At 33.5% G+C, this 14990-nt stretch overlaps 1 protein-coding gene across 2 annotated transcripts in view; it reads right to left on the reverse strand.

The window, feature by feature from the left end:
* Window positions 1-14990, reverse strand: part of LOC145669719 (NADH-cytochrome b5 reductase 3) — a 57761-nt gene that overhangs the window by 27926 nt on the left and 14845 nt on the right. For both annotated transcript variants that reach the window (XM_081738034.1, XM_081738035.1), the window contains 2 exons: window positions 12893-13100; window positions 3119-3237 (listed from right to left, as the gene is read on the reverse strand). In XM_081738034.1, coding sequence (XP_081594160.1) covers window positions 3119-3237; window positions 12893-13100 — 327 coding nt within the window. The remainder of the gene's footprint in view (window positions 1-3118; window positions 3238-12892; window positions 13101-14990) is intronic.

The raw sequence follows: 14990 nt of genomic DNA on the forward strand, positions 1-14990 counted from the left end.
TGCTAATATGATTTCAATACACTCTATTACCTTCTTCCTTTTCGTATCTTCGTACAAATACTTCCTACGAGATAGCAAACTCGTATATGAGCACCTTTTTTTCCAGTTACAAAATTATTGTCACTATGTTGTTGGACATGCAAAAAATTATTTACCCTAGTTCAAGTTTTCTTCCTTTCGATACACTAACTGTAAATAAAAGATACTCGCTTGTTGGTAGGAATGACTGGACTGGAGTTTAATGCTCCTTCCAGCATCGAGGCTATATGAGATATGGACCTACAGCTTAACGTGGGACTCGGAACTACACGCGCTCCCGACCTCAGGTCTCCTGCACGTTGCACCAAAAGTATGTACGCTAATCATAGGGTCACGACGAAGTTCCAAAAGTTAAGCGAGATTTTTCAGTTCATGTATTAGAAGGAAGAAAACCTCATACTCAAGTGAACAATATTTTGCACGTTTAGCATGTTAGAGACCATAATTTCGTAATTAAAATGAAGGTGTTGACATATGAATGTAAAAAGTGTAACACAATATCAAACCGCGATGCGTTCCTGTGATAATCAATTTTCCTTTAAATTCTCATCCGTATTTCTGGCAAAATTCTCGATTTGCCTTTTTTCAGGATGTTTTTAAGCTTAAATTTCTGTAGAAGTTTGGCTGGATGTATTTCTGTAGGAATTCGGATCCAAGAGGAACGGGAATGGTGAATGGCGAAAACTTCATGACGAGTAACTCCAACCGTTTTCAAACATCGTTAGGATTATCAAGTCTAGGAGGTTCAGGTAGGCAGGTCACGTAGCCAGAATGGAAGAAAGTAAGGACACTGTCAAAGTTTTAACTGGAAATCCTATCGCATAACGTCCATTAGGAAGACCTAGGCGCAGATGGAAGGACAATATTAAGATGGATCTCGCAGAAATAGGAATACAAAATAGAAATTGGACCCAGTGGCTAAGGACATAAATCAATGGAAAGCTTTTGTGAACATGGCATTGGACCGCCAGGTTCCATAGGCCATAGAGGTAGTTGGTTAGAAGTTTGGCTAATCAATACTAGGGTAGTACTTCAGTGGCAATAAGTTAATTATAATAACATAAGTATTCAAGTACTTAAACAAATAACAGAAGCTATCTATAGATAATGACTTCTATACAATATTTCTATTTCCGATTTATTTATAAATGACGTAAAAATGCACTATTTAACTCAATATAAATCAATCATTTCCACTTACAGAATAACTGTACCGATCTTCTGAACAGTAATAAAAATTCGTTAAAAATTGCTCTTTCTTCGTCCACATTTAAGGACGCCAGATTCTTCAGAGAAAGAAAGATTTTACGATTTTTACGAGGAAAACGGAAGATACGTGGTATTCAAACTTTATATACAACAAACACATACATGATTTCACATAGTACCGTAGAATAGTTTTATAAATCTTTAAGTTTTACGTCCCACGGTTATGCCAGTTAGGTTAAAGAAAACGGTGATTATGAGAAATGAATGAAATTGTTGAATGAAGAAAGTGGGAGGAAACAGGAGAACCCCGAGAAAACCCACGAGCACGGTGTTTGTCCACCACAAAGTCCTAGAATAGTTTTAATTGGAAAGTGAAGGAGTTTCATTAATTTCCAATCTCCAGTGAGATCTAATGTCTTTCGGATCCCACGTTAAGCTGTAAGTCCTCGTCTAATATAGCCTCGGTGCTGAAAGGGACGCTAAACTCTAATCCAACTCAGTAAGTATATAATATTACACACATCTCTATACTGGGTTTTAATTGTATTTTAATGAAAACTTCGAATCTTTTAGAATCTCACTTCCTTCCATATACGTTCAAAAAATCATTGCAGAACGTAACGAAATTCAGTTAACAGTGTGTGAGAAATCAGCTCCTCTAATTAAAAAATATGTTTTCCGCAAAGCCATGAAAACATTTTTAAAGTATCCAGGCCCACCATTTCTTTTATTTATTGAAAAAAGAAAAGAAATTGAATAAATCATTTACGGGAAAAATAAAAATCCAAGACCTGGCAGCTCCAGTATACTAGTAAAACATTGTATGCAGTTAAATACGATATAGACTTGGAGAGTCACTGTCGTCTTAAGAAAAAATATTGCTAAAAAAAACCTCCAACTGACCAAAGCAGTATGTATATTTTAAGAGTATATACCTGTGTTACAGTTTTGGCTATGTAACATAGCCTTCCTCAGACACATTATGAGAGGAATATATAATTTTGACAGCTTACACACAATCTAAATGCAAGACACGCCCACTTTCTCTTTACAAAACAAACTTTTAATTGGTTCTAAACAGTAAATTTCTAATTAAATGTTGTCACTTTCTCTTTTTGCGCACCTGTTACGGAACTTTTTAAGAACTGAACTCTTAATTAGGTGTCTGTCACTTACATTTTCTATTCACTATTGCCCATCTGTTGTTCCCGGTAGTACACCTGCTCCGACAGGTCGTGTTGATCCTTTCAATTCTTTCTTTCTATTTGTCTATCATCTTTTCCCATAATTCATGTATCACAAATCCACTAGACCAATTCATCAACTTCTCCTTCCCACATTTCTTAATCTACTGGGCTTCTTTCCACTTTTTTTTATCACAATCCTTTTTTCGCTTTCTAATCCTTTTGTTCCTTCCCAATCTATCTCATGTCCCGTTTCTTTAATGTGTGTTTATATATTGCGTTGTTCTCTCCTTTTAGTCTGGCATCGTCTTTATGTTGTTTTAAAAAAAAATATTGTTTCCATATTAATGAGATTTTTACGTACAACCAGTTGTTATGTGAAAAGTGGTTGCATTCTACTGAAAAAGGTATTACAGTTCACAGAAACCGTATTGGTATTCAATAAAAAGACGATGCATTAGGTTAAACATACCCTTTTCTTAAACAGCATTCCTCAATTACGTACCCTGACTTCTTACAAACAACTAACAAACTATTGACGTAATCAATAACGATTAGCAGAAATAATACAAACTTTCAATCCAGAAGTATTTAAGATTATACTATGTGACATCACGATTTCAAACATACTTAAAGTCACATATTGTATTTATATAGCATAATAAAAAAACATCTCCAGAAATTACCTTAATAACAAGATCCATATATCCTTTGTCTTCATCACTACTAACCGGTGTGTAAGAACGTATCACGAGTTCATCGTTTATCTTCGTTGATAAATTGATATGCTGTCCAGTGGGTAAACCTGAAAAACGTAAATACTCTAATTGAAACAATTATGTAAATCCTTAACAACGATGTATAATTTACATGAAGGTAAGAGGGTAATATAAAGGAGGATCTTAGAAAGATAGATAACGATCTTAGCTGGACTGACTTCAAACAGGACGGTATTGAACTGTGAGCTTTTCTTTCTGTGCTGATATTTTACATCTCGTAAAACGTAAGGGAAAATTGGTTATTTATACGATAATGGGTAGGTCAAACATACATACATCAGTCATTTTTGTTTCCGATAGATTTTGTTTCCGTTTCACATTACGAAATGTAACGCTCCCGCGCTTAAAAGTGAAAAACCATCTAGTTCGTCCAACGATCCCACAAAAAACTTCTGTAATAAGAATTACAAGCAAGGACGATTCGGCAAATTACAATACAGTGGGGTGCTTTAAGAATCACAGCCGTGCTCCTGAAAAATTGTCAGTCTCTGTATATATAAATATATATCCCTTAAGTAAATTACCTAAAGTTAAGAATTAACAATTAAAGAATTAAGATCTTAAATAATTACACTAGCAAAATATTAATTCAAAATCAACTAAATTCAATTTAACAATTTATTTTCTTTAACAGTTTGCATTAAACCCAGAAGAAAATATTACAGCAAATATTACTTTTTAATCACCCTATATATAATTCAGATCTCATTCAATCCGTAGTATAACAACAGTTCCAAGAATTAATAAATATTGAAAGTTCACAATTCTATTATAAATTCTTATATTAAATAGAATGATTTAATTTGGTCACACCGTCAATCACAGACTTCTACAACTAATCAAATTCCAAATTGATAGAATTATTTATAAGTAAGCCAATAGTCAACCGACCAAATTAGATTATAAATATAATTATTTTAAAACTCAACAAAAATCAATTAAATGAACCAAACAGATTTGAATCAAATAATTAATTGCTATAATTCGGAGACTAAATTGTTACAGTTAATCAAGGAGTTTTTTTTTTTTTTTTTTTTTTTTTTTTTTTTTTTTTTTTTTTAAAGCGAGTGGTGTTCAAACCTAAATATTTAACTTGGGACGCTATTTCTAAATCGAGAACTTTCAGAAAAAACGTTATCAATAACAGATTAATCAAACAATAATATGCGAAAGACCCTAAACAGAACCTAAAGCAATATAATTAAGTTTCAAAAAAATAACTCCAGAAAAAAAAAGAAATCCGACAATTTCAGAACCGAGCTAACTCCCAATAAATAGTTTCAGAGAACAATGATAATCCAAGAAAACTATTAGATCTGGCCGAAGATTTTACGGAACTAAGCTAAACTTCAAATCAAAAAACTCACGTGAACTGGGAATAAACTTTGCTACTCTAACGCCAATCAGAAAATTGCAAACAAACGATAAATTATAAGTTCAAAGAATATAAATTAGGACTACAAATTGTAACAAACAATTTTTAATGAACCAATTCAGACGGTTGATTTAACAATTAAATAAAACCAAATTGAATACAAAATAAACCTCAACAACAAGAAATGACGTTAAAGCACAGAATCAAATTTATTCTTCCGTAATTTTAATTTGAAAGCTAGCTTCATTCAACTAGATCAAATAAACCAAGAGTACCGAACTTGAATAAATCCAATATACCAACTTACATGAAAGAAACCTTCAAACGATAAGGCTAACGTTGCAAAAGTACTCGAAACTAACAATCCGAATGGGACACTAAATAAAAAAAAAAAAAAAAAAAAAAAAAAACTATTCACAAATTAAATTACTTCGACAAAATTACTCAAAACTGAAAGAACTAAAAAAAGGACGCTAAATCTAAAAAAAACTTTTACAGAATTGACTATTAACGCAAGATTACTCAAAACCGAAAAGAATTAATTGTGACACTAAATTAAACTAACCGAACTTCAAACCTAATTAATCACAAAAACCCTGAAACTGAAATAAATTAAATGAGACGAGAAACTAGAGCAACTAACCTCCCAATTAATTATGCAAAAATAGTCGAAATGAAAGCAACTCAATGGGGACGCTAAATTAAAACAACTTTCAGACCAATTAACCAAAAATACTAGTAATTGAAGCAACTCAATGAAGACGCTAAATTAAATCAATCTTCAGACCAATTAACCAAAAATAACAGTATTTGAAGCAACTCAATGGGGACGCTAAACTGAATCAATCTTTAAACCAATTAAAAAAATAACAGTAATTGAAGCAACTCAATGGGGCCGCTAAATTTAATCAATCTTTAAACCAATTAAAAAAATAACAGTAATTGAAGCAACTCAATGGGGACGCTAAATTTAATCAATCTTTAAACCAATTAACCAAAAATAACAGTAATTGAAGCAACTCAATGGGGAAGCTAAATTAACTCAACTAACTAAACCAAAGACAATAGTACCTCAAACAGAATGAAAAATCCACTCCTTTAAAGCAGAGAACTTAACAACCCAAAAGAAAAACCCAAGAGAAAGAAATATAAAAATAATATTTCTTCACTTACCGCAATTACGTTAACTGCTGGGCTTTCTTTTTTTTTTTTTTCTTCTCAATAGAAATTACAGCAAACAATTTTTCTCAAACGGAAATAAATCCAAACGATGAATAATCAAAATGACTCAAAAAAGCCCAAAGATTTCGATAACAGTAACAAGCGACGTAAAAGCAAAAACCACAAAAACAGCAATGAATTCAATTAGAATAAGTCCCTCTTAGATTTCAAACACACCCACTCAAACATGCATACAGCAACTCGTTGACGTCGCAGTACAGAAAGCACGGATGGGATTGCTTCGGAACTGCGAAACAGCACCTCAGGCAACGTTCAATTCTTCCTAGCTTCTGGCGCGAGGAAAGCAAGGCACCAGCCACGAGGAAGAGCGCAATGGTACAAAGTTGACTATTGACGTATAAATACATAAAACTCTATACAAAACATCTCTATTACTTTTCAAAGTGATTTCTTTTCAGTTTTTCTTCACAATTAATGTCTCTTTATTCTTTTATTTTCTCTTTTTTTTAAAAAAAAGAAAGACAGAAAGTTCTTTATTTTTGTATTATTTTCGCATAAAAATAGTCCATTTCACACCCATAGCAGAACGTATTTCTTAAATCCAATAATGCCCGTTGGTTGTAGAGTCCAAACAACAGGGTACCTCAAAAGTTCAGATACAAAAATTGAAATTCACAGAAAATATTGTGACGATGAGTCCAAGCTGTCACAGAAAACGAGCACCTAAGCAAGTTCTTTAGGTAGAAAAGTTCTAAAATTAATAGTTGAAGAACTGACATAGTAATTCTGCGTAATTGATACCATTACAAACTATTTCATATGTCAACAATCCATTCTAATATTCTTTCTGCGTTAACAACTACGCCTGTCCTCCCCGACAAACACCACCTTTACGAAGACACTTACATGTCGGTGTGGAGGATTGCAAGCCATAGTGAAATTTAGAACTATGTCTGTGGTAGTTCCGATACACAGCATATGGAGTATTAGTTTTGTGCTTTGCATAAACTTTTAAGAGTTATAGAAAAAGAAACACCGAACTGGTGTTTAAACTTCTGAAACAAACAGGAACCAAGTTAATTAGATAGGGAAATGTGTGTATGTAAACAAATGTCAAAGTTATACTGTTGTATGATTGCTTCACATACCTACAGACTAGTTGTTTAGAACCATGTAGTTCTGTTGACACCGTAAATAACCAAATTACGTATTTACAATACGAAAAGAAACAGAAGAATGTACAAAAATTCAAAATATGGATTCTCAATAGTAGACGTAAGCCACATACGAGCTCGCACATGGTATATACATAAAACTTATTCTCACTTCAAGCATTCATGGAAGTGCATTTCGAGCAAAATTTCTGTTGGAATATAGGTGAATGCATTAATAGTCGAGCTACCGGGAAGCCTGAGAACTAGAAAGCAAGGAATACAAGGATGTAAAAGAATCTGATTATTTACCCCTATCCATAAGTCTCGTGTTATTTTCTTAAGCAAGTTTACTACGCAACGCACAGTGCAGAACTGAAACGTATGATCCACAAGATTTTAAACATAACTTTTTAAAATACTTAGAATATTTTTATAGAGGTATAGTTTGTTTACTGTGTCTTTAAGAGTTTTCCTGAACTGTTTCAGTCTCTTATTTTGTGACCTTTTTCAACAGATGAAGTCATTCACATGAAGATTGGATCACAACTAAGCAAGTTCTTTAGGTGAAAAAGCTCTAAAATATTTTTAAAAAATTGACATAGTAATTCTGCGTAATTGATACAATTACAAACTATTTCACACGGAAATTCATTCTAATATTCTTTTTGCGTTAACAACTGTGTGAGTTCCTCCCTGATAAACACCACCTTTATGAAGACACGTGTCGGGTGTGGAGGATTGCGTGCTATAGTGAAATTTAGAGCTATGTCTGTAGTAGTTCACTACCAGAAGAAGCACCCCCATCGAATTGGTCTAAATGGAGTAGCCAGACGAAGAGTGTTCTGGGAGAAGGCAGCAGTTCTCCAGTAGTCAGGTTGGCGGAAATCATAGTAATTGCTACGGCAACTTGACATTAGTCCCAGGCGTGGTCAGAGTGACTTTAACGGCTGGGATACTGTGAGATCCCTTTGTTGACAGTAGAAATGGGTCTTTCGCAAATCAAAATATATTTCCGGAGGTATACTATCCTCTCATTCGGATCTCTGGAAAGGGAATATCTTGGAAAGGACTACTAGACGAGGGAAAGTAGTAATGTGGGGAAGATAGATAGAGAAAGAAAGACAAGCAAGAGCAAAAGGCTTAGACTAGGTACGTGGAACGTACGTACCATGTTACAGGAAAGGGAATTAGAAAATCAAAGAAGAAATGAAACAAAATATTCTATACTTCGTAAGTTTTGCAAAATTAGATTGGAAGGTAATGGGGTGTTGAATAGCGAAGGATATAAAATGTTTTATTCAAATAAAGAAAGGGGTGGTTATAATGGAATAATTCTTGGTAAGCGCTTAAAAAAGAAGGTAGTAAAAGTAGAATTTGTTGATAATAGAGTTATGATGTTAAGACTTAAAGCAAAAAAGAAGGATCTAGGGGTGATACAGATGTACGCACTGCCAACTTCGCATACAAGAGAAGAAGTAAAAGAATTATGAAAAAATACACGAAATTATAGACAGAGAAGATAGGTCCATGCGTAATTGTAATCGCAGGTTCAATGCAGTTGTTGGAGAAAAACAGGAAAGTAGTGATGTAAGAAAATAGGAGAGACTGATCAATATCTATAGACAAAATTCACTAGTAATTGGGAATACTTGGTTCAATAAGCACAAGAGAAGCAGATATACATGGAAATCCTCAATAGACAGTCGATTCTATCAGATAGACTATGTTATGATTCAGGACAGGTATCGGAACAAGATCCTGAGACGAGTATTCGGACCCAAGAGGAACGAAAATGGGGAAAGGCGGAAACTTCATAACGAGGAACTACATAATTTATATCGTTTATGAAACATTATTAAGGCTATCAAATCTAGGAGGCTCAAGTGGGCAGGTCATGTAGCCAGAATGGAAGAAAGTAGAAACGTTTTCACAGTCTTAACTGAAAGACCAATCGGAAAACGACCATTAGGAAGACCTAGGCGCAGATGGGAGGATAATATTAAGATGGTTCTCGCAGTAATAGGAATACGAAGTAGAAACAGGATCCAGTTGGCTAAAGATAAAAGTCAGTGGAGAGCTTTTGTAAACGCGGCACTGAAACTTCCGAGTTCGAGCACAAGGTCATAGAGTTAGTTGATTATCAAAATAGTTTGAAGAACGTAAAGACCCTTCCTGTGGTCGATATTTTCTCTGATAATAATCTTGTGCTGGCTGAAGTGGATATTCAACTGAAAAATGTAGGCAGAAGAAGAGTAGGCAACAAGAGGTTGAATAACGAAAAGTTGAAAAGCGAGTAAAAAATATTTTCGTTAAAAAAAATCTGAAGAAAAAATACTCAAACAACAAAAGGATAGGTACAAGTAATTACAGACGGTGGAAGCATATTAAGCGTTCCGTACAGAAGGCTGCAGAAGTAGTAGTAGGTAACCGCGAACACAAAACGGCTTTAAAAAAAAGTTACAGAGCAGATGTCGCAAATAATGAGGGAAAGAAGGGCGTGGAAACATGATGATACAAAAGAGGGCAGAAAAATCTACAAGAAGTTAAACAATGAGTTATGAAGGGAAACAGAAATCGCAAGAGAAGTTTTAGAGAAGAAAATGTGAGGACATAGAAGAATTATAAAAAGTTGGGAAATATGAGGAAATCTACAAGAAAGTGAAATATATGGAAGTTCGGGGGAAACAGGGGTATTAGGATGGCTGTAGAAATTTGGGAAGACAGTCAGCAAGAAACGTGAAATCTTAGGAAGATAGAAAAAAATATGTTGAGGATTTGTATGAATATGAGAGTAGGGACAGATTGTGTGACCTAGATGCTGAAGCAGAAAATGAAGTACACAAGGATGATAAAGGGTTTAGTATTCTTCGGGATGAGTTTGGAAAAGCTATATCCGAGATTAGAAACGGGAAGTCAATTGGGATAAATAACATACCAATCGAATCATTAAAAACATGGGAGACAAGAGCAAGAAAGAATTGTCCCGATTCTTCAATCAAATATATGAAACATGAGAGTGGCCAAAACATTTCCTGAAGATGATCACGATACCGATGGCTAGGAAATCGAACCCAGAGAGATGAATAGATTACAGAACTATTAATCTCATATCGCATGAAGGAAAAATTTTGCTTCGAATACTGAACAGAAGGTTGTATGGAAGAACAAATGAAAAAGCTGAGGAGCAACAGTTCGGATTCAGGAAAAGTAAGGGCATAAGAGATGCAATTGGACTATTAAGGGTAATCAGTGAAAGGTTTATGGAAAACGCGAAAGAGGTGCATTTTCTAATTATTGGTCCAGAAAAGGCTTTTAACCGCGTGAACTGGAAATTATTGTTAGGAGTACTAAAGAAGGTTGGATTGGAATGGAAAGATCGGAGATTCATAAAAAAAAATTATATATGAACCAAAAAGTAAGTGTTAGAATAGAGGAGAATATGACAGCGGAGAGTGAAACTGGAGAAGATGATCGAAAAAGATGCTGTTTCTCGCCAACATTATTTAATATATATCTAGAATAGTTAGTGAAAAAGGGCCTATATAATGAAGACGGCATTTCGGTAGAAGATTAGGTTTGCAGAGGATGTGGTGTTTGTTGCGGTATCTGAAAACAAAATCAAGAAAAAAACTTGAGGAAGGACTTTGAAGAACATGGGATGAAAATAAATGTTTAAAAAGACAAAAGCCATAGTAATTGGAATGAAGCGATCGGTGTCAAATATAGAACTAGAAGGGAAGAAAATAAAATAGATGATTAGTTTTCGATACCTGGGCATTATTATTAGTTACGATATAAAGTACGAACGTGAAATAAAAGCAGAGATAGGAATGGCGAAAGAAAATTCAGGGTCTACTAAAGTTTCAAAATGAAATTTCGTGACCTTTTCTTTACCAAATCATAATGTTTTTAACATTCTCAAGAGCGAATTAGGCCGAATTTTTATGCATGCGATATAAGCGTGGTTTGCTTGCGATTTGGTAGCGTCTAGAGCCAACCATAAACATTTCTGATGGTAAATTTTCACATTTTATAGAACAAAATGTTCCAGTCTATACTTATATTTGTACAGATAAAAAATAATCGTGACCCAAAAGCTAAATTTAGTGACTTTCGTGACCGATAGACACCCTGTACTATTTTGGGGGACGTTGAATAAAGAGATGAGAAAAAGACTCATAAAATGCTTCGTGTGGAGTATTGTACTGTATGAGGTGGAAACATGAATACTACGCAAAGTGATGGAAAACGACTGGAAGCTTTCGAAGTGTGAGTGTGGAGAAGAATGGAACGAATTAGCTGGGTCAAGCGGAAAACGAATGAGGTCTTAGAAATGTTGGGGAGGGGGGAGAACAATTTTATCTATTATTAAGAAGAGGAAGGGAAACTGGTTGGGACATTGGATAAGGAACGGTATTATGATGGACGTTTTAGAGAGTATAGTCGCAGGAAAGAGAGGGAGGGGGCGAAGGAGACTACAATTAATGGACGATATCAAAACAGAAAAATTGTACGTGAAGACGAAGAGGTTAGCAGAAGAGCGTGGAGCCTGGAAGCTTCTCAGTTGCAGCAAGTAACCTGCAATAACGACAGAATAATAATAATAATAATAATAATAATAATAATAATAATAATAATAATAATAATAATAATAATAATAATAATAATAATAATAATAATAATAATAATAATAATAATAATAATAATAATAATAATAATAATAATAATAATAATAATAATGTATGTTTATTCATGTAAAGTTGAAACATCTAACAAAATTTCAGAATTTTAAAAAATGATGTTTTCGAGAAAATGGCGCCAAAAAATGGTGATTTTTAAAAATTTGACAATTTCTCGATTTTTTTACGAGGTTGCACACAGAAGCGATACATTTTTTTTTTCGGAAAACGGATAACTAGGTTTTTAACCATGAAAACAGAATTTTAAAATTCAAACCGGAAGTGCTCCAAAAAATCGCGAACTTCGACTTTTCGGATAAACTGACGTTCATTTGTTAATTTATGTACAAAAAGATACGCATGCGCAAACCAAACTATAGTTTATTTAAATCCCTATGTACATACCACAACAAGTATTATAACTCTACGTGGCTCCATTGCTGAATGGTGGGGTTCCGAAGTTGACCATTTTCCATGTTTCCTGCAATGCATAAATCGTACTCCCCGTCTTTAATGGTTCATTACTTGGCGGAAATTTTTTTTCGACAAAACAAAAAAAATACGGGTCACTTAAAAACACGTCTAGTTTCTATTAAAAAAAAAAAAAAAGCTTTAACGATATCTGAGATGGTGATGGTACAATCCGCGGCAAAAAACTTGCAACATGAGGATGTAAGTTTATTGTGAAACTACGCCTAACAACACAGGGAATGAACATAACGCCTAAGTGGAACGAATCACGCCAGGATAAACCTCGGCCTCCTCCCGTGCACACTTATTTTGGAGCAAAAGACTTCGTCATTTCACAATAAACTTATATTCTCATGTTGCAGGTTTTTTGCCGCGGATTGTACATACTCTGCTTGAATTGAAATTGAAGGCATCATCAATATTATTATTATTATTATTATTATTATTATTATTATTATTATTATTATTATTATTATTATTATTATTATCCCATTGTTTGTCCAACATACCTTTATCTAAGTTTAAAGATGGATTTCTTCGATCAGATATAAAACGATTAGAAGATGGTTCTTTTAATGAAGGACGAATATTTAAGTAATACTTGTATCAATTGTTCGATTCCCAATTTTCGAACTCTTGCACTTGAAGAGAAAGATATTTTATAAAGTGATTCAATTCTTATGTGAGTGACTTCACCTGTTGACAAACCGTTCAGCAAAACTTACAAATGACAATAAACAAGATACATCCATACTACCACTTTTTAAACAATTTTTAAACAATATTAAAAATGCATCAACTGCTATCTTTAAATAAATACCTAGGACGTGATTCTCCGAAGGCAATGAAAATCGAAATCGACGAGTGTCATGACTTATTACTTCTCTCTCTATTAACGGTAAAGTATATTTGACATCAGGATTCACCAACGTCTTTGGAGGCTGCTTGTCTTTCTTCTTACTGAGAAGGAACTTTGCTGCAATAGCTGTCACCACCGCTACAGCTAAACCAATAAGAACAGGGAGAGCCTGGAATTATATGAGTTACACACATATCAGAGAGTGCATATCACAAGAACTACATTTTACATTGAAACATCAACTAACTCTTATGTAATGCATACGAAACAAAATTATATTAATCACCTTACAAGGTCTTTGTACTCAGAACTTTCAAAATTAAACAAAAACAAGACATCAAAAATTAGGTTTCCTAGCAGTTGTAAACAATCCATCCTCTTAGGTTTTTCCTCCACATTCTTGAGAGAGGAGAGGGACTAATGTGTTTTAAAAAATAAATAAATTTCACACCAAAGTTTGCCACAAAGACACAGTATGCACACCCAATACATAATGCAAATTCGCTACACTCAAATGAAATAAAAGCTAACATTTGGACGAATTTCCTTCACAGAGCCTCAATTCTATGTTCCAATGACAAAGACAGAACAACTGAAATCCCTATTATTAAACATTGGAAAGACAAACAGCTAGTTACATGAATGATACTTTGAAAATATGGTTACATTAGATTGAAACCAAACAGTATTTAAACAACGACGGTAGTACCATAAAATGCCTAGGTGTGTCCCTTTCCAACTATCACTTTATATTTTAAACATCGCGTGACTCTTCCGGATGATAAACTGATATATATAAAGAAGTTACTATGATAAATAAAAGAATAAAATAAATTCCTTCCTTATAAGATCCATTGAATTTGATCACAAATGTTTTTAAAAACTTTCTCCTGAGTATGATAAATCTGCTATACAATAGCTCACTCAGAAGGCTTTTGTAAACACAGTTTTGAATAAATGCAGTGGTTGTTGCAAGGAAGTTATTCTATTTTATTCATTTATTTATTCTAGTAACTTCTTTTACGTTACACTTTTATCCTTCAGAAAAGCTACAGATGATTCAAAACATCACGTGAAGCATTAGGAAAACATAAATAGCAGTGAATACTTGCTTTTCCTCCCTTTGTTTTAAGTACATTTAATAAGAGTCGGTACAATTTATAATAAATTACGTGGTCTTAAAACTTACATTAAAAAAAAAAAAGTTATTACGAGTTTATATGCTTCTGAAAAAAGCAATGCTACCACATACTACAACCACTGATACAGCACTCCACATCAACACATAATGCATGCAACATTGTAGATTAATATGCAATAATAGAAAGATCAGTTGTATATACTCAGTTGTTACAATTAAATGAAGAAAGGAAAATCTAGATATATAACTCTTTCAATACTTTTACTCTCTTCCCCATAAGTGCATTAAATAAAAAGTATTTGTTTTCTTGGCTGCTTGAAATCTTCATTTCTAGCTGAAGTTTTCAAATGTCCTATCTATCTTTACACTGATTTCACTAACTTCTATAGAAGGTTATCTTGTCAAGCCTCGACTGATCATCAAGATAATTGCAAAAGGGAAGTTTACTGGAAGAAGGTTCAAGAGGTCAAGAAAATGAATAGTTTTTTTTTTTTTTTTTTTTTTTTTTTTTTTTTTTTTTTTTTTTTTTTTTTTTTAACTTAGTCACAATTTAGTGTTCTGTGTGACTGAATCTGAAAATTCCCAACACATTCTACTCGTACATACGTAGTTATCATATGCTAACTTCTTTTAAATCACGTAATTTTATAAGAAAACTACTATTCATTCTCTTCAATAAAATTACTCATAATTACGATATAGATTTCATCTTATGCAATTTGTATTCTACAGGGTGTTTCAAAACAACACCGACAACGTTTGGGAGGTGATTCCTGACACCAAGATAAGACAAAAAGTATAGACCAACTTGAGTGAACAAATGCTTCCTTTTGAAGTTCCAGGCTGCCGAAATCATGAAAAATGTATTTATTTATTTATTTAATATACAACACAACAGGCTTAATACCCAATTACAGT

Source organism: Thermobia domestica, chromosome 14, assembly GCF_964235325.1.
Source record: "Thermobia domestica chromosome 14, izTheDome1.hap1.1, whole genome shotgun sequence".
NCBI lineage: Eukaryota > Metazoa > Arthropoda > Insecta > Zygentoma > Lepismatidae > Thermobia > Thermobia domestica.